This window comes from Macaca thibetana, chromosome 10 (assembly GCF_024542745.1).
Source record: "Macaca thibetana thibetana isolate TM-01 chromosome 10, ASM2454274v1, whole genome shotgun sequence".
NCBI lineage: Eukaryota > Metazoa > Chordata > Mammalia > Primates > Cercopithecidae > Macaca > Macaca thibetana.
Window position 1 is genome coordinate 6,542,257 of NC_065587.1, and position 21,914 is coordinate 6,564,170.

The 21,914-nt window shown below is 49.7% G+C and overlaps 2 protein-coding genes across 3 annotated transcripts in view; both read left to right on the plus strand.

Annotated features, from left to right (window-relative positions):
* Positions 1 to 18,319, plus strand: part of SHISAL1 (shisa like 1) — an 81,987-nt gene extending 63,668 nt beyond the window's left edge. For both annotated transcript variants that reach the window (XM_050806124.1, XM_050806123.1), the window contains exon 5: positions 17,408 to 18,319. In XM_050806124.1, the coding sequence (XP_050662081.1) occupies position 17,408 (1 nt within the window). In that variant the 3' untranslated portion in view covers positions 17,409 to 18,319. The remainder of the gene's footprint in view (positions 1 to 17,407) is intronic.
* The window catches only part of SULT4A1 (sulfotransferase family 4A member 1), a 996,812-nt gene that overhangs the window by 561,030 nt on the left and 413,868 nt on the right, over positions 1 to 21,914 (plus strand). The gene's annotated exons all lie outside the window — the stretch shown is intronic.

A 21,914-nucleotide genomic window follows, 5' to 3' on the forward strand; every position in this document is an offset into this window, starting at 1 on the left:
GCCCTGCCCTCTGCCTGTTGCTCCCGCGATATCCCCTGCCTGCCATGCCCACATCCCCATCCCAGGTACAATCCGTGGGCTCTAACAACACACCAGGCACCGTCCTGTCTGCCAGGAGCCACTGGGCATAGCTGGCATCAAATAGCTTTGTCATCCCCACCCCACCGCCTGCCTTTTACATAGCTGGGATGCCCGCCAGCTTCTTCCTGAAGGAAAGAAGGTTTCCATGTTTCATTATTTAGATTATGTGGCGCCCTATAAAGCACAAAATAATTCTCATTGTCTTCAAGCAGGATCTTTATTTTGGTTTTTCCTGGAGACCAGGGGAGCTGACTGGGGTGCGAGGGAGTTTGCAGAGGACGGCCATTTCCCCCGTGCCGCCACCTCGCCAGTGGCATTTTTCTTGCCATTTTGCCGGAAACCCTGGGCTCAGAGAGGCCATAGCACCTGTCCAAAGTCAAACAGCCAGGCAGAGGCTCTCCCAGAGCACCTACAACGTGCCCTGGCCTCCCAACACACCCACACACACACACACATACCAGAGCCCCCAACAACAGCCCCCCAGCACACACAAGCCCTCCAACACAAACACACCCCACTGCCTCATCCACTCCGCATCCCCATCCATCTGGATGGCCCATCAAGATATTTTGCTGAAGACAAAAATTCCCTCAAGCATCCCCACGGCCCCACTTTGAATATGTTTTCTCCCGATTCAACAGAACACATATTTCTTGAGTGCTTTCTGTGTGTCAAGCGTTGTTACATGCACTATCTCATGTCCTCACAGAAATCTCCATGTAGCAGACGAATAAACTGAGGCAGGTGGAGATGGTGACTTCGAGCTAAGGCTGAGTGAAGACTGGTGCATCCTGGGGTCCTCTGCCAGGTGCACACTGAATGGCAAGGCCAGGCCTGAGCCCTCACTTACCTCCCAATAACTCTCCCCTGAAGCAGAGAAGGGAATGAAGCTGTGATGCAGAGAAGCCTGATCCAGATACCAGCTCACTCTGGGGGAACCCACACATCCCTGAAGGATGGGGCTGGTGCCAGGGAACCCCCAGAGCCACGCTGGCACCAGTAGGAAGAGGAAGCAGGAGGCAGAGGGACGACCTTCCCAGGCAGCCTGGCTCTACAGCAGATTTGCTGGCCTCGGTAAGCAGGGAGCTCCCCGTCTTTGGGGTGTGCAAGCAGAGGTCAGAGGCTCCTTCCCTGAGGATAGAGTAGAGGGATGTCCAGATGCACAATCTCCAAGATCCTCCCTCTCCCCGAATCTCTAGCTCTGCCCTGAGGCCTTGTATTAGCCAGCTGGTGCTGTGTAACAAGTTACCCCGCAAGCCAGCAGCATAAAACAGCAAGCATTTAGCCCTTTCTGTGAGTCAGAAAGGTGTAAGTCAAGGTGTGGCTTCGCTGGGTCTCCTGGCTTGGGGTCTCCCAGGAGGCTGCAGTCAAAGCATGGGCTGAGACTGTGGTCATCTCAAGGCTCTGCTGGAGAGGATACACCTCCTAGCTCACTCAGGTGGCTGGTAGCGGGGTCAGGTGTTGGCTGGGGATGTCAGTTGCTCACCAGGTGGGCCTCTCCACAGGATAGCTCGTGGCATGACAGCTGACTGCCCAAAAAGAGGGCTCTGGGAGAGAGACTTCAAGGTGCAGAGCCTGGTGGAACCCACAGTCTTTTTGGAGCCTAACCTTGGAAGGGACATCCCATCCCTGTCACTTCTACTCTATTTGTTACAAGCAAGCCACTTGGCTCCGCCCCCATCCTTTGGTCTCCCTTGGTACCAAAGGAGGGTGTGAGTAGCTGGAGGTGGATTATTTGGAGGCCGTCTTGGGGCTGCGTAGCACAGGGCTCAATGTAGAATCAGAGCAGGGGGCTGTGAGCAGCAGCATTTTACAGATGGGACTGAGGGCAGAAGGGAAAAGTCAACACTGGTGTGTGTGTGTGTTAAGGTCTCTGGTGTGTGTGTTGGGGTTTCTGGTGTGTGTGTGAGTTAAGGTCTCTGGTGTGTGTGTGTGTTGGCTCTGGTGTGTGTGAGTTAAGGTCTCTGGTGTGTGTGTGTTAAGGTCTCTGGTGTGTGTGTGTTTTGGGGGCTCTGGTGTGTGTGTGGGGATTTCTGGTGTGTGTGTGTGTTAAGGTCTCTGGTGTGTGTGTGCATGTTGGGGTCTCTGGTGTGTGTGTGTGTTGGCTCTGGTGTGTGTGTTGGGGATTCTGGTGTGTGTTTTGGGGGATCTGGTGTTTTGGGGGCTCTGGTGTGTGTTGGAGTTTCTGGTGTGTTTGTTAAGATCTCTGGTGTGTGTGTGTTGGGGTCTCTGGTGTGTGTGTTGGGGGCTCTGGTGTGTGTGTTGGGGACCTCATCCAAGGTCACACAACTTGTGAATTTCTGGGTCCAGTTCAGGTTGGGGCCTGTAGGACTCTGGTTAAACATCTTGGGCCACATTAGAGGCCTCCCATCCCTTGCCCAAGGTGCCCCATCCTGGCAGAGAGCATCCCTCAGAGTGCGGAGGGTAAGCAGGGAGGCAGGCAGGGCTCCAGGGACTTTGCTGCATCTGCATCCACGGACTGACATCCCCTGAGAGTGACCACATCCGTCAGGACACCCCAACTCTGCCCCAAATCCCTGCACATTGGACCCAGCCAGGAAGACAGGTCTGCAGGGGACGGGAAGGTGTGTCCAGCCACCAGAGCTCACACCACACCTGCTCTCTGTCATTTGCTCAGCAAACTCCCACAAAGCTCTCCCATGTGCCAGGCTCTGCCCTGGGCTTGGAGAGAGGCTGCCAAAAGGAACCACCATTGAGAAGATCTGGTCCCCAGCAGGCCTCGGGTCTCTTCAGCTCCTCCCTGGGCAGCATGGCCGTGAGCCTCACTTTACCCAACTGTAAAATGGAGTCATCGTCTCTGTTTTCCTCTCAGTGAAGATGCAAGAACTGGGCAATCCCACGGGTCCACCAGGACGTTGACAAGGCAGGTGCTAGGGCAGAGCACTCCGCCCAGGAAGCAGAAGATGAAGGTTCCTGTCTTGTCCCCAGCCTGGATCTGTGCCCATTGCATTGTGTGGACGCACCACGCTGTGTTTCTCCATCACCTTTCCAGGAAACTTGGGCTGTTTCCACCTTCCAGCCATTATCAGTAAAGCTGCGTGAACCTTCGCATCCACGTCTCCTGGTGAACACACACATCTCTCTTGGGTATTGTGTGAATGTCCCGTAGCTGCTGTGATAAACTATCACAAATGCAGTGACTTAAAACAACGAAGATTTAGTCTTGTACAGATCCGGAGGACAGCAGTTGGAAAGGAGACTCATGAACACCGCATGGCAAGGCATCAGCAGCACAGGGCCCTGCTGGAGGCTGCAGGGGTGGGTCCATTTCCTTGCCTGCTCCAGTTCCCAGAGGCGCCCACATTCCTCGGCTTATGGCCCCTTCCAGATGCAAGGACATCTCTCCTACCTCTGCTCCCGTGGCCACATCCCTTCCGCTGACTGAGCCTCCTGCCTTCCTCACTTTGGACCCTGTGATGGCATCAAGCCCAGCCAGTTAATCCAGGCTCATCTCCCTCTCCCAAAACCCTCAACTCTGTCGTGTCAGCAGAGTCTCTTTCTCCATGTTGAGGCAGCGTTCCTTGGGATGGCCATCTTGCCTCGAATAAGCTCCTCGATGTCCCTGTACTGTCTGCAGGGACACATTTACAAAGTAGGGTTAATAGCATCTCCCCGTTTCAGGTCCTTGTGAGACTCCCTTAAAAAATATGTGAAGGCGGCCAGGTGCAGTGGCTCACGCCTGTAATCCCAGTACTTTGGGAGGCCTAGGTGGGTGGATCACCTGAGGTCAGGAGTTTGAGACTAGCTTGACCAACATGGTGAAACCCCATCTCTACTAAAAATACAAAAATTAGCCGGGTATCTTGGAGGGCACCTGTAATCCCAACTACTCCGGAGGCTGAGGCAGGAGAATTGTTTGAACTCGGGAGGCGGAGGTTACAGTGAGCCGAGATCACGCCATTGACTGGAAGACAGAGACTCTGTCTCAAAAAAAAAGGAAAAGCAAAATACGTGAAGGCTCCCAGCCCCACACCCCACGTGCATACAGTCAGCGCCAACTAACAGAAGCTGTTGCCACTGCTGGAGAACACATTGTCTCCAGTTCACCTGCAGTGAGGCGTGTTGTGCCTCATGACTCCTCTGCTTTTGTCGGCAGGAAGGGTTATTGTCACAGAAGTTCGCATTCTGGAAGCTTTCATTGTTATTCAAATTGCCAGGTGCTCTGTTATCTTCCCACTTAGGTTGCAGGCGCCAGCCCGCCAGTGAGGCCTGCCAGCTGCAGACGCTTCTCACCCCGTGGGCCCTGCTCCCGGTTCCAGGCTCAGCTCCTCTCTCAGCAGGGCTGCTAGGGTCAGCAGGGCAGCCTGCTGCTCCCCAGCCTGTCCAGGCCACTGCCCTGGATGAGAGGGGCTGGCTTTGTGGCCTGTGGTCAGCAGCACAGGCCAAGCTCCACTGCTAGCTAGATATGCAGTCCTGGGCTAGTGACTTTGTCTCTCTGAGCCTCAGTGTCCTCATCAGCAAGTTGCAGGGACTAGTGGTCCCCACCCCTGAGGCTGCCGAGAGAACTGAGGCTACACATGCATGGGAAGTGCTTGGCACGCTGCCTGGCGCAGAGGAGATAACAGTGCCCTGCAGCCCTGATCTTGCCACTATGAGAATTAGGAATGATCTTCCATGTCGACTCCCCACAGCCTCGGGATCAGGTCCAGACACCTTCCCCTGGCAGATGGCCTTGTGGCTGCCGCCTCTCCAGACTCAACCCTGCCAGAAGCATCTTGTGCTATGACAGCCGTGCTCCTTGTGATCCCCTGAATGGCCTTGGCTGAGGCTGTTCCCTCCGCCCGGAGTGCCCTCCCTGTTGTCCCAACAAACCTTGTCCAGGGCCCAGCTCTGTGGCTGCTCCCAAGAACGTTTCCCCCAATCCCCACCCTGGCCAGGGCCCCAAGACTGCCAGACACTCGCCCCTGACACAGCATGGGTCTGCTGCTCTTATTTCGGGGTGCTGGTGTGGCTCCCCCACCAGCTTGGAGCTCTCAAGGGCAGGGCCCACACCTGACTCAGTTCTGAGCCCCCAGCACCCAGCCCAGGCCTGGCCAAAGGTGCCACAGTCCTGGCTTATGGAAGGCCTGGTGCGAGGGACCACAAGTTGACAGTGAGTGAGGGGAGTGCTGGTGGGCGTGGGCCTGGGCCTGGGGTCCACGGGACTGGCAGTGAGGGGCGCGGCGGCCTGCAGAGTGCCTAGGAGGACACGTAACCCCCGCATCAGGGCAGGCGAGTCCTTCGTGGCAGGAGTCAGTGGCCCCACAGGAACAGCTTCCTGCACGCACAGGCTACAGCCCCGCATGTGACCAAGGCGAGCTTGCCATGAAAGCAGAACAAGAGTTGACATTTGCCAAAGATTCCTTCCAGAAGGCTGTGCAATGAGGAAGCGTTCCTGGGGCTACTGTGGGCTGATGGGCTGGGCTGTGTCCACAGGAGTGATAGCCCCACCGGGCGGCAGTGAGGGTGGCCTAGAGGAGTAATAGGTGGGTGCCTAAGGCCCAGAGAGGTTAATAACTTGCCCAGGGTCACACAGCTTGTGAGGGGCAGAGCTGGGACCTGAACCCAGGCTTGTCTGATGTTGAGGCCAGGGTCATCTCTGCCATGGGACTCGACAGTACCGTGTGGGTACAGGGTGTTACAAAGGCCTGCGGGAGTCAGACAAGCTGCACAGAAGGTGTGCCCAGTGAGTGAGGTCTTGAAGGATGTATAGGAGTTTTCGAGGTGGAGATAGGGGAGGGTGTTCCCAGTAGTGTAAAGAGCACACTGGGGCTTTCTGGGACGAGTACTTTGGAGTGGAGACCACAAAACTGAAAGCTGTAACAGTTCTGTTGGTAAGAGGCCCTGAGGCCCAGCTAAGGCATCAAAGCTTTACCCTCTAAGAAACTATAAGTAGAATTTTTTTTAAGTCATTGATTTTGAAATATTTCATTTTCTGCAAGAGAATCCATATAGTGTGTGTGTATATATATTTTTTATACCTCATATATATATACATATATATACACACATATATATGAGGTATAAAAAGGAATGAAGCAAACACCACGTCCTCACCAATGGCATGAGAAATAGAGCCGCGTCAGTGCCATAGCAGCCCTCAGCATGCCCCGGTGGCAGCCCTTCCCTCCCGGGTCCACCAGCCTGAGTTTTGTGCTTGTCATCCCCAAACAGAGATGTGTCCCCGGGGAGTGACCGAAGCCACTTTGCCCTCCAGGGAAACCGCTCTGGGGAATGCAAAGACTGCCATGCAGGGGTAACCATCAGGAGGCCTTGGCCAAAGTCAGGGGTGATGCTGCCCGCACCCCAGAATGGACAACCTCTTTTCCATGTCAGCCTGAGCAGCAAAAAGGAGTGAGGAGGGGCATGGCTGCTGCCACCCTTATCCCAGAAGGGCCACCACGGGCCAGGAAGGCCAGACTGTGGCCCACAGCAAGCGTTTGGCTCTGCGTTGTAAAAGTTTTCCAGGTAACTGAGCGGCTTAAAAGGGAATGGCCTGTAAAGGAGTGAGCTTACCGTTCCTGCAGAAACCAAGCAAAGGCCTCGACCATCACCTGGACCTCCTCTCCAAGCCACCTCTGACTTTCTGTCCCTCTTCCCTCAGTCCCTGGGCTCCCTCTGTCCCAACCTTTACCAGCCTAATGGCACTGTCTGCACCTGCAGACAGGGTCTCCAAGGCCAGAGGCTGAATTGTCACCAGGTCCTGGGCTGAGAATGAGTCCGTGTCACATTCTTTCCTTCCTGTGCAGCATGGAGGTTGCAGGTGGGCTCTCAAGTCAGGCCATAACCAAACACATGTCCAGCCTCTTGCAGAATCCGAATGAACAGAGAGGGGTCTGGTAGGAAGAAAGTGACTTTATTGCAGAGCTTGGTGAAGGGGAAACAGTACAGGCTCCTGATTTAAGGGAATCGCTTCAGCTTTCGGGGAGGAAAGTGGGATCTTTAAAGGGGAACTTGGTGTGAAAGGCATGCAGGGGAGGAGGGGTGAGGAGGTGCAGGGTCCACCTGACTTGCTTGTATGTCTTCTCAGCCGGGTAGTCTGGAGGGCGCCATGGTGGACAGAGCTAGGCTGTAAACTGACCGTCGTCTTGAGGCAATCTCCTGGTGGGGGAGGATCCCAGAGGGTGCCTGGTTTGGTTCAACATTTTGTCCTGAGAATTTCTAAGCAAATCGAACTGTAGTTAGATACGCTTGCAGTGCAGGGAGCGCCTGGTGGAGGAGAGGTAAACGTTATAATTGCATTCCTGAAGAGCTAAGAGGTGAACACACAGGGAAAAAGAAAAGTAAAGAACAATTCTAGGAAAATTGGACACTAGGTTTCAAGCCCCCCCTACACTGAAATTCTGACTTTGTGGTCCAGCCATCACAAAGATCGGCAGAACCTTGGGTCATCTCCCCTATTTTGGCACATATACTTCTATTAATGCAACCCAAAGTCCTTTTCCATCTCAGCTCCCCTTGGCATGTGTGTGTGTCTGCCTGTCCCCACACAGCCATGCCATGCCCAAGCCCAGGGGCAGGAAGTGCTTCTTGGAACTCTTTTGTACAACCGAGGGCTCCACCCAGGAAGCAGCCCCTGTCCTGCTATTTCCCAGCTCCCCTGGGCCTCTGGCTGTTTTTCTTTTTCAATAATTTTTATTTTTTAAATTTATTATTTTTCTGAGACGGAGTCTTGCTCTGTTGCCCATGCTGGAGTGCAGTGGCACAATCTCAGCTCATTGCAACCTCCTCCTCCCGGGTTCAAGTGATTCTCCTGCCTCAGCCTCCTGAGTAGCTGGGATTATAGGTTGCGTGCCACTGCATCCGGCTAATTTTTTGTATTTTTAGTAGAGACGGGGTTTCACCATGTTCAAGCTGGTCTCGAACTCTTGTGACCTGCCCGCCTCAGCCTCCCAAAGTGCTGGGATTACAGGCGTGAGTCACCGCACCTGGCCTGCTTCTGGCCGTTTCTACCATGTGGCCACCCTGTTGCAAGTTTCCACCTAAGAACGTAGCCGGGCGGGTGAGGACATACTTCCCTTTTTCATGAGCCTTGTGTGATGTTCTCAGCTTTTCAGCCTCATAGTGGAGTCAGCCAGGCTTCATCCTGGTTTCCAAACCTTGGGTCCAGAATGTTGAGCTGGTCACACCTCCTGGTCCCTAGCTCCCACATCAGTGGCTGTGATGGGCCCCTTACTGTACCTACCCCCCGTCCCCCCACCCTCTATGCCTACTCCATCCACCCCACTCTTTTGTCTTAATTGAGCGTGATGCCCAAATTATGTAAATACTGGGAACATGTGTGTTCACTTTTCATGTATAGTATTTCTTACCTTTGACCCAACATTTTGTGTGCAAGACCTATGCATTCTGTCACAGGGGCTCTTGCATCCTCACTTCTGAGAACTGTATGGAAGACTGCGTAGACACCATGGGATACTACGCAGCCATAAAAAAAAGAACAAGATCATGTCCTTTGCAGGGACATGTATGGAGCTAGAAGCCATTACTCTTGGCAAACTAACCCAGGAAAAGAAAATCCAATACTACATGCTCTCACTTATAAGTGGGAGCTAAATGATGAGAACACATGGATAGATAGAGGGGAACGACACACACGAGGGCCCACTGGAGGGCAGAAGGTGGGAAGAGGGAGAGGACCAGGAAAAATAACTAATGGGTACTAGGTTTCATGTCTGGGTGATGAAATAATCTGTACAACAAACCCCCATGACACACATTTAGATGTGTCACAAACCTGCACGTCCTTGCACGTATACCCCTGAACTTAAAAGATTTTTGTTTTTGAGATGGTCTCGCTCTGCCACCCAGACTGGAGTGCAGTGGCACGATCTCAGCTCATTGCAACCTCTACCCCCAGGATTCGAGTGATTCTCCTGCCTCAGCCTCCCAAGTAGCTGGGACTACAGGTGCCCATCACCATGCCTGGCTAAGTTTTGTATTTATTTAGAGACAGAGTTTCATTCTTGTGGCCCAGGCTGGAGTGCAATGGCATGATCTCAGCTCACCGCAACCTCCACCTCCTGGGTTCAAGCAATTCTCCTGCCTCAGCCTCCCGAGTAGCTGGGATTACAGGTGCCGCCACCACGCCTGGCTTATTTTTGTGTTTTTGGTAGAGATGGGGGTTTCACCATGTTGGTCAGGTTGGTTTCGAACTCCTGACCTGTTGATCCGCCTGCCTCGGCCTCCCAAAATGCTGGGATTATAGGTGTGAGCCACTGTGCCCGGCCTTAAACGTGTTTTAAGAAGCAGCTCATGCTGATGCATTTCCCTAGGAAGGTGACAGGTTGACCCTGAAGACCAGCTCCAGAACTTCTTGGGGAAGTACACGCAGAGAGAGGTTGCCGGATCGTCTGCAGAGCACGGTGGCGAGTCCCCTTCGCGGGCGTTCACTTACCTTTCAAATCATCTGATCTCCTAAGTTTGGCTCATTTGGTGGATTCAAAGTGACATCTCACTGTCTTACGAATTTTGTTATCTAGGTAATGAATATTTTTTTTTAAAGCAGTTTTAGGTTTACGGAAAAATTGAGTGGAAAGTACAGAAATTGCCCAGGGGAGGAAGGTGGGAATTTGAGACTAAAGTTCAGGGCAGAGGGCTCAGCGTGTAAGTGGCATTAATGCCACAAATCATGAATCTCGATGACCAACGCCCAGGGAAGCAGAGCAGACCATGGGAGGTGGCTGAGGACAGCTGCCCCAGCCTTCCTGGTCTCTGCGTGACTCTCCATTGTGCGGGAGCTCTTGTTTTTGACCTGGCATCCTGCTGATGGACACTTCACTGACCATAATCTTCTGCTGTGACCCACCTTTCTGTGATGAATGTGCTTGTACCTATGTTGCCCTTGTGAGCACATCTGTAGGATAATCGTTACGTGAGACTGCTGGCCCAGAGGACGTGGGCATCTGTACTACAGGCATGTGTCAAATTGCCTTCCACAGAAATGACCCCAGCGTCCCCCCGACCAGCAGTGAAGCAGAAACTCAAACCAACACACGCGCCGGGTGCTCAGCACTTTTGATCTGTGTCAGGGTGGCAAGTGAAGGAATGTGGATGTTCCCTTTTGTCTGCACTCTGAAATCCTCTCTCATTATGGCTTTAATTTGCATTTCTCTTATTTTAGACTTTGGATTTGCTATTTGACAGTTTCTGTCTTTCTTCTTGGCAATTGGTCTGTTTAGATTCTCCCTTCCCGGATCCTTTGGGTAATTTCTCTTTTCTTGGAAATTGATCCATTTCTTGGAGGCGTCCTGATTTCTGTCGAGTTGAGCAGGCAGTCGCCTTTGTTCTTCTGTTTGTTCAGTTCATCTTAATTGAGTGCCGACCCTGTGCCAGGCATCGTTATTGGCCCGGGGGATACAGTCATGGCCAAAAGCAGCAAAAAGCCTGCTTTTATGGAGACTGCAGACAATTTTTAAAATGTGTATGTGAAATATATGGACTTTTAGACAGTGATAATGCGTTTGAGATAGAGGATAATTTTAAACAGGTGGCCAAGGGGCTCACTAAAAAGGTGACTTAAAGGAGATCAGGGATTCAGCCTTGGGTTTATCTGGGAGAAGAGACAGGAGCATGCTGGTACAGATGGTGTATTAGTCAGTGTGCTCCAGAGAAACAGAACTAATCACATATAGACACATGTGAAGACACGCACTGTAGGGAATTGGCTCCTGCAGCTATGCAGGTTGCGGAATCCAAAGGTCTGCAATTAGCAAGCTGGAGACCCAGAAGAACCGATGGTGTGAGTTCCAGTGTGAGTTGAGGGTCTGAGACCCAGGAGAGCCGATGGTGTGAGTTCCAGTGTGAGTTGAGGATCTGAGACCCAGGAGAGCCGATGGTGAGTTCCAGTGTGAGTTGAGGGTCTGAGACCCAGGAGAGCCGATGGTGTGAGTTCCAGTGTGAGTTGAGGATCTGAGACCCAGGAGAGCCGATGGTGTGAGTTCCAGTGTGAGTTGAGGATCTGAGACCCAGGAGAGCCGATGGTGTGAGTTCCAGTGTGAGTTGAGGGTCTGAGACCCAGGAGAGTCGATGGTGTGAGTTCCAGTGTGAGTTGAGGGTCTGAGACCCAGGAGAGCCAATGGTGTGAGTTCCACTTTGAGTTGAGAGCCTGAGACCCAGGAGAGCTGATGGTGTGAGTCGAGGGCCTGAGACCCAGGAGAGCCAATGGTGTGAATTTCAGTCCCAGCCTGAGTCTAAAGGGAGGAGAATGATGTCCCCACTTAAAGGCAGGCAGAGATAGCATGAATTCCCTCTTACTTGTTGGTTCTGTTAGGCCTCCAGTGGGTTGAATGAGGCCACCTGCACAGAGAAGGACACTGTTTTCCTTCATCTTCCAGGTCACATGTTCATCTCATCATGAAACACCTTCACGACACACCCAGAAAAATGTCTCACCAAATATCACGGCATCCTGTGGCCCAGTCAAATTGACACAAAACAAACCATTACCATTGGAATGGAGAGAGTGCAAAGGAAAAGAGTGAGGAACAGGACAGGGAGGTGATGGAGTGGCAAGGGCTTTAGCTTCTGCTCTGAGTGAATCTGGGGAACCACTGAGGGTTTTGAGGAAAGGGGTGGGGTAATTGGACTTAGGTTTTCACAGGGCTCCTCTGGCTGCTGTGTTGAGAGCAGAGGGAAGGCGCTGACCAGCGCAGAGACCACTGCAAGAATCCTGCCAGCGTGGACCACAGTAGGAGTGGTGGAGGCAGCAGGAAGTGAAAGGAAGGGCCGACGGGATTTGCTCCTGGGTTAGATATGGAATGAGAGAGGAAGAGAGGGGTCAAAGATGACTCCAGGCCTCTGATGAGAGCAACTGGCAGGATGGAGGTGTATTTCCTGAGGTCAGGAAAATTGTGGGTAAAAGCCGGATGGGGGAGGAAGGTTGGGATTTTAGTTTGGGGAATATTAAGTTTGAGGTGTCTATTAAATATCCATTTGGTGACATCGAGTAGACACGTTGGCCATCAGAATGGAGTTTAGGTGAGAGTTTGAGGCTCAAAAGTCATCGTATTTCCAGGCTGGGTTATAGTGTAAGACTCTGACTCTGTCTCAGAAAAAAAAGAAAAAATAGGCATCAACATATAGTGTTTAAATCCTTGAGAGGAGGTGAGATCCATCAGTGAGTAGAAAGAGTGGAGAAGAGGAGGTTGGGAAGATGTGGGCAGACCAGCAGTGGGAGGAGGAGGACCAGGAGAAGAAGACTGCAGTGTGCTGGAAGCAGGTGGATTGATCACTTGAGTCAGTACTGCTGGGAGTATTAGTGAAAGGGGGACTGATAATTGACCACTGGGTTTATTAACATGGAGGTCTTTGGTAACCTTGACAAGGGCAAATTCTGCAGAGAAGTTGGAAGAAAAGCCGGTTGGGAGGGGTTAAGGGATGGTGAGAAGTGAAGCTGGAGAGCAAAAGTGCAGAGAATCCTTCCAAGCAGTCACCTCCACCTTCTGTGTATTATATCTCCTGCTTCATTAGATTCCCCAGCAGTGAACATGTCTCGCTGTTTTTTCAAAAAACAAGTAGTTGGGGCCAGAGATGGTCACTCATGCCTGTAATTCCAGCATTTTGGGAGGCCAAGGCAGGAGGATTGCTTGAGGCCAGGAGATCAAGATCAGCCTGGGCAACACAGCAAGATGCCATCCCTAAAAAAAGTTTTTTTTTAATTAGCTGGGTGTAGTGGTGCACACCTGTAGTCTTAGCTACACAGGAGGCTGGTGCAGGGGGATTGCTTGAGCCAGGAGTTTGAGGTTGCGGTGAACTATGATTGCATCATTGTACTCCAGCTAGGGTGACAGAGCAAGAACCTGTCTCTAAATTTTTTTTTTTTTAATTTTAAAAAAACATGGAGTTATTTATGAGTTCCTTTCTTTTGCTGTTAACTCCATTTCTGTTTTCATTTATTTATTGTATGTCTTTCTTAGGTTTATTTTGTCTTTTCTAACTTTTTGAGTTGGGCAATTCATGCTTTCTCATTTATTAGTAAGATCAGTGTTTTAAGGCTATATATGTTCCTCTTAACACTGGCTTTGGCTGCATCCCACAGGTCCATAAATATATTTTTTGTTATTGTCTAGATATTCTGCAGTTTTTGTTTTTTGTTCTTTTTAACTCAAGGTTACTTTTAAGTGTTTATAGACCTCTTGGTGGCAAAGTTTGGTTTGGTCTGTGGTTTCGTTATTAGTATTTTCAAATTCTAGTATATTGTTATCAGAGAACATTGTCTTCTATTTTTTGGAATTTACTTTCTTTGTGGCCTGATAGTCACTTTTTGTGTATGCACTTTCAAGAGCATTTGAATAGAATGAAGGTAGACTGTGTTTTACACACACACACAGTTGTTAGATTATTTGGCTCCCTCTCTCCTTTTGTTTTTGCCAACTGCATATGGAATGGTTTGAGACAGGTGAATTAAAATGCACTAGGCCAGGCGTCGTGGCTCATGCCTGTAATCGCAGCACTTTGGGGGGCCAAAGTGGGTGGATCACCCAAGGTCAGGAGTTCGAGACCAGACTGGCCAACATGGTGAAATCCCATTTCTACTAAAAATACAAAAAAAAAATAAAATTAGCCCAGCATAGTGGTGAGCACCTGTTATCCCAGCTACTCAGGAGGCTGAGGCAGGAGAATTGCTTGAACCCAAGAGGTGGAGGTTGTAGTGAGCAGAGATCATACCATTGCACTCCAGCCTGGGCAACAGAGTGAGACTCTGTCTCAACAAAAAAAAGGTGCTAATGCTAGCATACTCTGCTTTTTCTCCCTAAATTTCCAGTTTTGCTCGGTGAATATTGAGGCTATGCTATTTGGTACATGAACAATTCATTACTATTAGATCTTCATGATGACTGTCATCCTTCACCCTCACACAGTGCCCTTCTTTTTTCTCATTTTTTTTGCCCTGACTTCAGCTTTGTCTGATATTATGACCCCTGATTTATCTTCATTTGCATTTGTGTGTTATGCTTCTACTCATCCTTTTTTTAAAATTATGGTAAAATACACGTAACATTTATCATTTTAACCTTTTTTAAAGTATACATTTCAGGGGTATTAAGTACTTCTCACTGTAGTACAACCATCACCATCATCCATCTGCAGAACTTTGTAAAAATCATCTGCCCATCTTTTTTTTTTTTTTTTTAAGACGGAATCTGTCTGTCACCCAGGCTGGAGTGCAATGGCATAATCTTGGCTCACTGCAACCTCCGCCTCCCGGGTTCAAGCGATGCCTCCTGAGTAGCTGGGACTGCAGGCACCCACCACCACACCTGGCTAATTTTTTTGTATTTTTAGTAGAGACGGGATTTCATCATGTTGGCCAGGCTGGTCTTGAACTCCTGACCTCATGATCTATCTGCCTCGGCCTCCCAAAGTGCTGAGATTACAGATGTAAGCCACTGTGCCCCGTCCTGCCCATCCTTTTTGATGAAACCTTGCTGAATCATTCTACCTTCAGTGCCCTTGTTTGTGATCCAGTCTTTTTTATTTTTTAGCAAGTGTGTATGGCTCATTAACATTTACTGATATGGCAGATGCATTTGGTCTTAGTTCTGTCATCATTGTTTGATAGGCTTTCTGCTTTTATAGTTTTGTGGAAGTTGTCAATTTTCCCCATATGGCCTCTGTTGTCTGTGTTTTATTTTCTGTGTGTATGTCTTCTGATAATATGGAAAGCTGTGTTTTTGATCCCATGGTTATCTTCATAATTATAATGACTTGATATACTTAATCCTTTTATTTCTCTAGACAATATTTATTTTCTCCCTACTGTGAACAATATAAAAATTAGAATATTTCTACTTTCCTTCCTCGATTTTAGTTGATTATATTTTTTCTGTTTACCTCGATGCCTCTAATTTTAAACTTCTAAGCAATTCTTTAGACTCCCAACTATATATGAATATGACATAGTTTACTTATATTACCTCCATCCCTCCTACTTTTTATTATTTATTTCTCTGTTTTGTTTCATTCTTCTCTGTGATGGTCATAATCTTTAGATTGGCTGCAATAGTCCTGCAGTTACACAAATACTATGCTCATTGCTGGCCCTCTTGGCAGTGCTCCATTTATACCTTGACCCTGATTTCTCTTCATTTGCATTTGTTATGCTTCTGCTCATCCTTTTTATGAATTCTGGTAAAATACACATAACATTTACCATTTTAATGGTCTACAGTTCAGGGGCATTAAGTACCTTCTCACTGTAGGGCAACTGATATAGTTTGGCTGTGTCCCCACCCAAATCTCATCTTGAATTGTAAATCCCACAATTCCCATGTGTCATGGGAGGAACCCAGTGGGAGGTAATTGAATCATGGGGGCAGGTCTTTCCCGTGCTGTTCTCATGATAGTGAATAAATCTCATGAGATTTGATGGCTTTACACATGGGAATTTTCCTGCACAAGCTCGCTCTCTCTCCCTTTGCCTGCCACCATCCACGTAAGGTGTAACTTGCTCCTCCTTGCCTTTTGCCATGATTGTGAGGCCTTCCCAGCCATATGGAACTGTAAGTCCAGTTAAACCTCTTTCTTTTGTAAATTGCGCAATCTCGGGTATATCTTTATCAGCAGCATGAAAATGGATTAATACAGCAGCCCTCACCGCCATCCATCCACAGAACTTTTAAAAAATCATTTGCCCATCCTTTTATATTAAACCTTTCTGAATCATTCTTGATTTGCCTAAGGGTGTCCTTAACTTTTTAAAGAAAGGGTCATGGGAACTATAATTCAAAAATATGTCCAACACGTTTTTCTGTTGACTTTATACTTGAAAGATGGTTCATTGGGCTTTAAATTCTTGGTTCATTCATCTATGTGTAAAACACACAATCACCTTAACCCTCTTGTAGCTAACTTTCTATTTGGGGAAGACAAACAATAAGCTATTCAAGTAAGTACAATAGGTGGTATGTTGGATAGAGGTGTGTGCTATAGAGAAAAACAAAGTGGGTGATGGAGAGTACCTGGCTTTGTTCTGTGAAGCAGAGGAGATGACCCCACGGAATATCTCACCCTTAACCCCTGTACACATTCCCACTGATGTGTAAAGAGTGGAGAGTAGGTTCTGCCTCTTGGCGTATCACTCACTCTGGGGAAGTGGGCTTTCCTGGCTTTGTCAGAGTCACTCCCTTGACTTCTCTATTTGCCCAAAAACCATGTACTTAAGAACTGTCACCAGATGCAATTTATGCAAGTAAAGGAAATTCAACTGCAGTGGTGTGGAGGGAGCAGTCCAGGGCTTCCACCAGAACCAAGTTTCTCCCTGCTTTCTACTCCACCTGTGTTAGTGAGCATCCTTCATTCTCATGCATGCAAGATAGTTCATCTTCCCCTGAATTCATGTCCCCTTCCCAATAGACTCCCACTTACACAGCATTGGCCAGACTGGGTCATGTGACCACCCCTGCTTGCAAGGGAGTCTGGAAAGGTAAGTATCTGTGGCTGGGAAATTAGTCTTACAACAGACACAGGGCAGTGGGGTTCATGCTGCCTGCCACAGATGGAGTTTGCATTTCTTTTCCTCATTGTCTGGTTTGCAACTTGACTCTGCCAATCAAAGCTATAAGTGCCCTGCAGACCTGTTTCCACACTGTAGATCTTGTTCCACTGGTCTCCTGGCTCTTCCCTATTCCAGGAGCACCTTGGTCTCTTCTCTATAGCTTTGTATGACATGGTCATATATTAGTGTCATTCTAAAATACATAATGGTTTTTGTCAATATGAATGGAATCTGTATCTGTGTTTAATATTTAGTTTGTTATAGCAAGGGTGACCATATGATTTATCATCCAAATCAGAATACTTTTGAGGGTAAAAGGGGAACAACATTAAAAATTATGTCAGAACAAGTGTTAACTGAGACTGTCCCAAGCCATGACATATAATTACCCTAGTAATTGCTGAGGTCAATGCACATTGTTGCATTTAATAAATTGATTTGATGTCTTATAGGTTGATTTGATGTCTTATCTATGTCTGCACTCTCCATTCTACTGATTAACCTGTTGATTCTGTTACATTTTCTAGTAAGTTATCCACAGTTAACTGTAATTTTGGTTCTTCTATTCCAGTCCTATTCTATGCTTATTTTTCTTGTCTTATTGCATGGGCCAGAGCTCTAGTACTATATGGAGCTATAATGATAGCAGATTTTTTTTTTCTTGCTTCCAATCTTAAAGTCACATGGTTCACAATGTTCAGAAGACAAAACCCACGTGCTCAAAAGAAACCTGGCTTCTTCTGGCACTGAGACCATAGAGAAATGTCCCCAGTGAGTCCCCATGGAGGAGACACCATGTGATACTTTTTTTCCTTGTATTTCTTCCAGAAAACCCTTTTGCTGTGCCTCAGGATGGGGGAGATGAGATCTGAAGCACCCAGTGCAGCCTCCGAGAAGAACAACTTCTACAGAGATGCCAGGGACAGCCGAGGTAGCGGCGGTGGCAGAGGAAGAAATGCTGCCTGTGCCCAAAACCCTCTTCCGTGGACTTCTAAGATTAGGAGCAAACTCAGGGGTAGGGGCTGGGGGTGCCGGGGAAGGGATTCTGAGCCACCTGTCCGCAAGCAATAGTCCCATTTTGGGCTGGTGGCTTCTGAGAGGTGACTCATTGTGGACTCAGGATGACCAAGACAAAGCAACTCTGGCTGATTCCAGCCAGGAGGATTGAGGTCTGTGAGTTATACTCGTGGTTGAAAACCGAAGCTTCCCTTGCCCCTGCTCCCTCCAATAGTGGCCCCTTGGGGCTATTTGTGTCAGAATATTGGATGTACGCGTGTGTGTGTGCGCGTGTGTGATTTGGGGTGTTCTTTTTGTTTGCTTGGTTGGTTGGTTTTTATCGGGGCTTCCCCCTCAAGTTCTCTGATGGGCATGGGTCACCCTCTAGCTGGGGGTTCTGATCAGTGTCAATGTCCAGGCCGCAAGCTTCTTGCTAAAGCACAGGGTACAGCCCCTCTGTGTCTCGGGGGGCACTGGGGATTTGAAAATGCCAGTAGGGTTGGTTCTTACAGAATTCATTCCTGTAACAATAGTAATACTAAGGGACGCATCTCAGGCTAACCACAGGTCAGGTACCAAGTTGAGTGTTTTCATGCACTCTCTTTCTCACCACCTGGGAGGCAGGTATGATTAACCCCTTGCAGAAAAAGCTCACAGTGGAGAAGGGGTGCCCAGGGCCATGTGGCCAGGAGGAGACCAACCCCTCGTTTGATCTCAGGGGTGCAGGAACCCCTGGACATGACGTGCTCCCCAGCCAGGGCACACCCTGCACAATGCCAGGAGCATCTCCTTGATGCCTCCACAGGCGATCTCCCTGAGTTCTCCGCCATCACCGCCTGGAGCGCTGATCCACTCAGCACATTCTGGCTAAGCACCTGCTGCGTGCCAGGCCCCGTGCTGGGCAGTGATGGGGACAAAAGATGAGTCAGACCTTATCTCTGCCCCTGGGAAGCCTCTCATCTGGTGGGAGACAAAGACACAGGGATCTTTGCTGGACAGGGTAACGAGGCTACAGAAACCCAAAGAGGAGGGTTCTAGAAATCCATCCACTTTCAAGTGGGACTTCCATGTAAACCTAGATGCCCATAACATCCACCCACAGAGTTAATCACCTCCACTCCTGCCCCATTGCACCTATGAGATGGCATCACCTAAATGATCACAAACATCTCCAAAGGCCACGCTGCCAGTGTAGATACACACATTCCATGAGCGTTAGTGATACCAGACCTCCCTCAGCTCTTAGCTCGGGAGGCCTTGCTCAATAAACATGTGTGTCCTCTGATCCAGTTTCCTCATTTCATCAGACCTAGTGTTCTCACACTGACCACCCCTCCATTCACCAGAGACGACAGTGAACAAGGCAGGTCCCTGCTCACTGTGCTGGCTTTCTAGCTGGGGCAAGACAGTGAAGAAGGAAGGTGGCAAGGGCAGTGAGTGCTCTGCTGGGAACTCAGTTCGAGGGACACGTGAGTGAGACACTTGTGGACCTGGGGTGGTCTGGAAAGGCCTTCTCGAGCAGATGATTGAAGCCCGGATTTGAATGACACACAGGAGCCAGTAATGGGCATTAAAGATAGGAAAAGAGCATTTCAGACAGAAGGAATGGCTAGTTCAAAGGCCCTGAAGCAGCCATAGTCTTGGTGGTTTCAAGGAAGCATAAGAAAGCCAAGTGGCTGGGACCCAGAGGAGATGAGGGCGGGCGAGCATGCCCAGCTCTGGGCTCCGCTGTGAGTCAAGCTGTGCAAACAATGCCCTGCCTTTGGAAAAGCAGAACAAACCTGCTAGGGCATAAAGCATCCCCATTCTGCCTGGCTCTCCATCCTCTCAACAGCCCCGTGAAGAAGGGGCTCTCCCCATTTTATGGATGAGAAGACAGACTCAGCTGGGTCAAGTGGCTTGCCCAGGGTCACACAGGTCGGCTGTGGAAGACCCAGGCCCCTGGCTTCAGTCTTTGGGTTCACCTGTCCCCTCCAGGCAGTGCTGGCAGCGGTATGCCAGGCCTACAGCTTGGCAGAGGCAAAGTGCGAGAACCTCTGGTTGGGGTCTCAATTGGAGAAAGGCATGGCTTCCTCTCCCCTGATGTGAGCCATCCCAGGGCCATGGTGCCATAAGGGGGTGCACAGCCTGTCCCATGTGCAGTGCCTCGGAAGGCAGAGGAAGCTTTGGGGTGAGGGGCCCAAGACCCAGATTCTGACATCAGCTCTGCCACTGAGAACAAACAGTGTGACCTCAGGCAAGGTCTGTTACCTCAGTTTCCCCATCGGTAAGAGGAAGGAGTCAGATGGGTATTTAAGGGGTTTGCAGCCCTCGTGTCCTGCTGTCCTGGATGATGCTCTACAGGTGCTTCCTCCGCCAAAAAGGAACTGGTGACCTTGCCTCCCTCTCCTGCACACCTGGGGTCAGAGGTCACTGCCAAATAGACAACAGCTAGAGCTGGGGTTCACCTAAGCATCCCTTGAGATTTACAACCTTCTAGGAGGACGTTCCTCCTGAAAAAGGTCTTTTCAGGAATAACTGAAAAACCCATGGGGTTTGCGGTCCTACTGCTCTGCCAAGTCCCTCTTGGGCAGCTGGGCTGAGGACTGGAACATTCTGTGGCAAGCAGGAGGTCTCAGCAGAGATCACCAAGACCCAGCACACCTGGTATAGATAGCCTGCGGCAAAGGCAGGTACAGACAGCCACAGCACCCTCCTTCCCACAGGTCACCCCCACGAGTCACTTAACCTCTCAGAGCCTCTGCTTCTTACCTGTCAAGTGTGTGAGGTGGGGTGCCAGGGGGTCACGGTACTTGCTGTCTCACGGAGGAGGTGAGAACGGTGTGCACGTGGGTATAAACACTCGGTGTAGAAAGCAGGTGTGGGTATTCAATCCCCCAGTGGTGTCAAGGGCTCCTCAAAACGCCATGGGTCCCCAGGTCATTGTGAGAAACACTGTCCCCATCCTGCTGTGGTTGTGGCGGGCAGGTCCTTTAATGAGTAGAGTGTCCCTGAGAACAAGATGGATGCAGGGTAGTGACAAGTTCAAGCATAGATTTCTCGAGTTATCGTTTTGTAGCAACTCCTCAACCTGATTTTTTAAGCTGCCTACTTTTGCTTTTTACTGTGAGCTTCTGTCCATAACCATGTAATTTGTAATAATAATACATAAAGAAAAACACGAGAGAAAGGAGGACAAGATGTCCACAGAGGAATCTGCATTCGAGGCTGCTTTGCAGAACTACCGCATTTGTAAGGACTGTTTCCCACTGGGAACTGTGTGATTCATGAGCAGTTTTATGCTTTCCCCCTCGTCTGTGTACGGTGTGATTGTTGTGTGTTTCAGAATCTCTATTCAGAACCAATAGCTGGTAGTGCCTGCTGGCTCGCTGCCCTCACGTTAGCCTCTGAACATGCCCTGCACCTAGAGAAGCAGCCTGCTCACCTGCCTCGCCTGGCCCCTCCAGCTGCCAGGCCAGCACCTGACCATGACCATTGCTGATGTGCAACGGGCCTTAATTGAAAACACACACACACAAGTACACAATGCACACACACATACATGCACATGAATACATGTGTGCACAACCAGCTGTGCATGCACACACATGCATGGACACGTGGACATGCACACACACAGGTGATTTCACAGGTAGATCTGGTCCCTCTTGCTGTCTCCAATGTTCTAGAAAGCAGCAAGTAGGCAGCTGACAGTGTTCCCAGGGTGGGTGGCATCTCCCCTCATCATCAAAAAGATTCAGTCAAATTTGGCCCAGAGCTGAAGAGAAGGACTTGGGACTGTCAGAGAAAACACAACCAGGAATGGGGGTTAACAGGATTCTTTGGCCAGGAGATGGTTCCCAGTTCACCGTCAACCCAAAAGCTCTCTTCAGGTCATGTCAAACAGACCAGGGCTGTGGGTGTGGCTGAGCCTGGCACTGACTCGCCCACAGGCCACTGTCCAGGTGAGGTCAGGATTCCAGCCTGGTGTGGCCATACCCTTTACATCCCTCCAGCCTCTGTCCCCACCCAGGCCCCTCCGATGGCTTGGCTGCCTTCACAATCACCATGTCTATTAGAGACTGTGCCATTATTTTAATTTTTCAACTTGGCTGAACTGGTCCCCATCAACAGGAAGAGCCTTCAGAAGTGAATTTACAGATTTCCCACATGTTTGAAATTAACATAACAGGAACTCAGGAGGCAGAGCTTGCAGAGAGTTGAGATCACACCAGTCCACTCCAGCCTGGGCATGAGTGAGACTGTCTAGGTAGGTAGGTAGGTAGGTAGGTAAGAAGGAAGGAAGGAATAACAGACCTGGATGGAGTTATTGCGAACATGTCTTATCAATGTTGAAGGG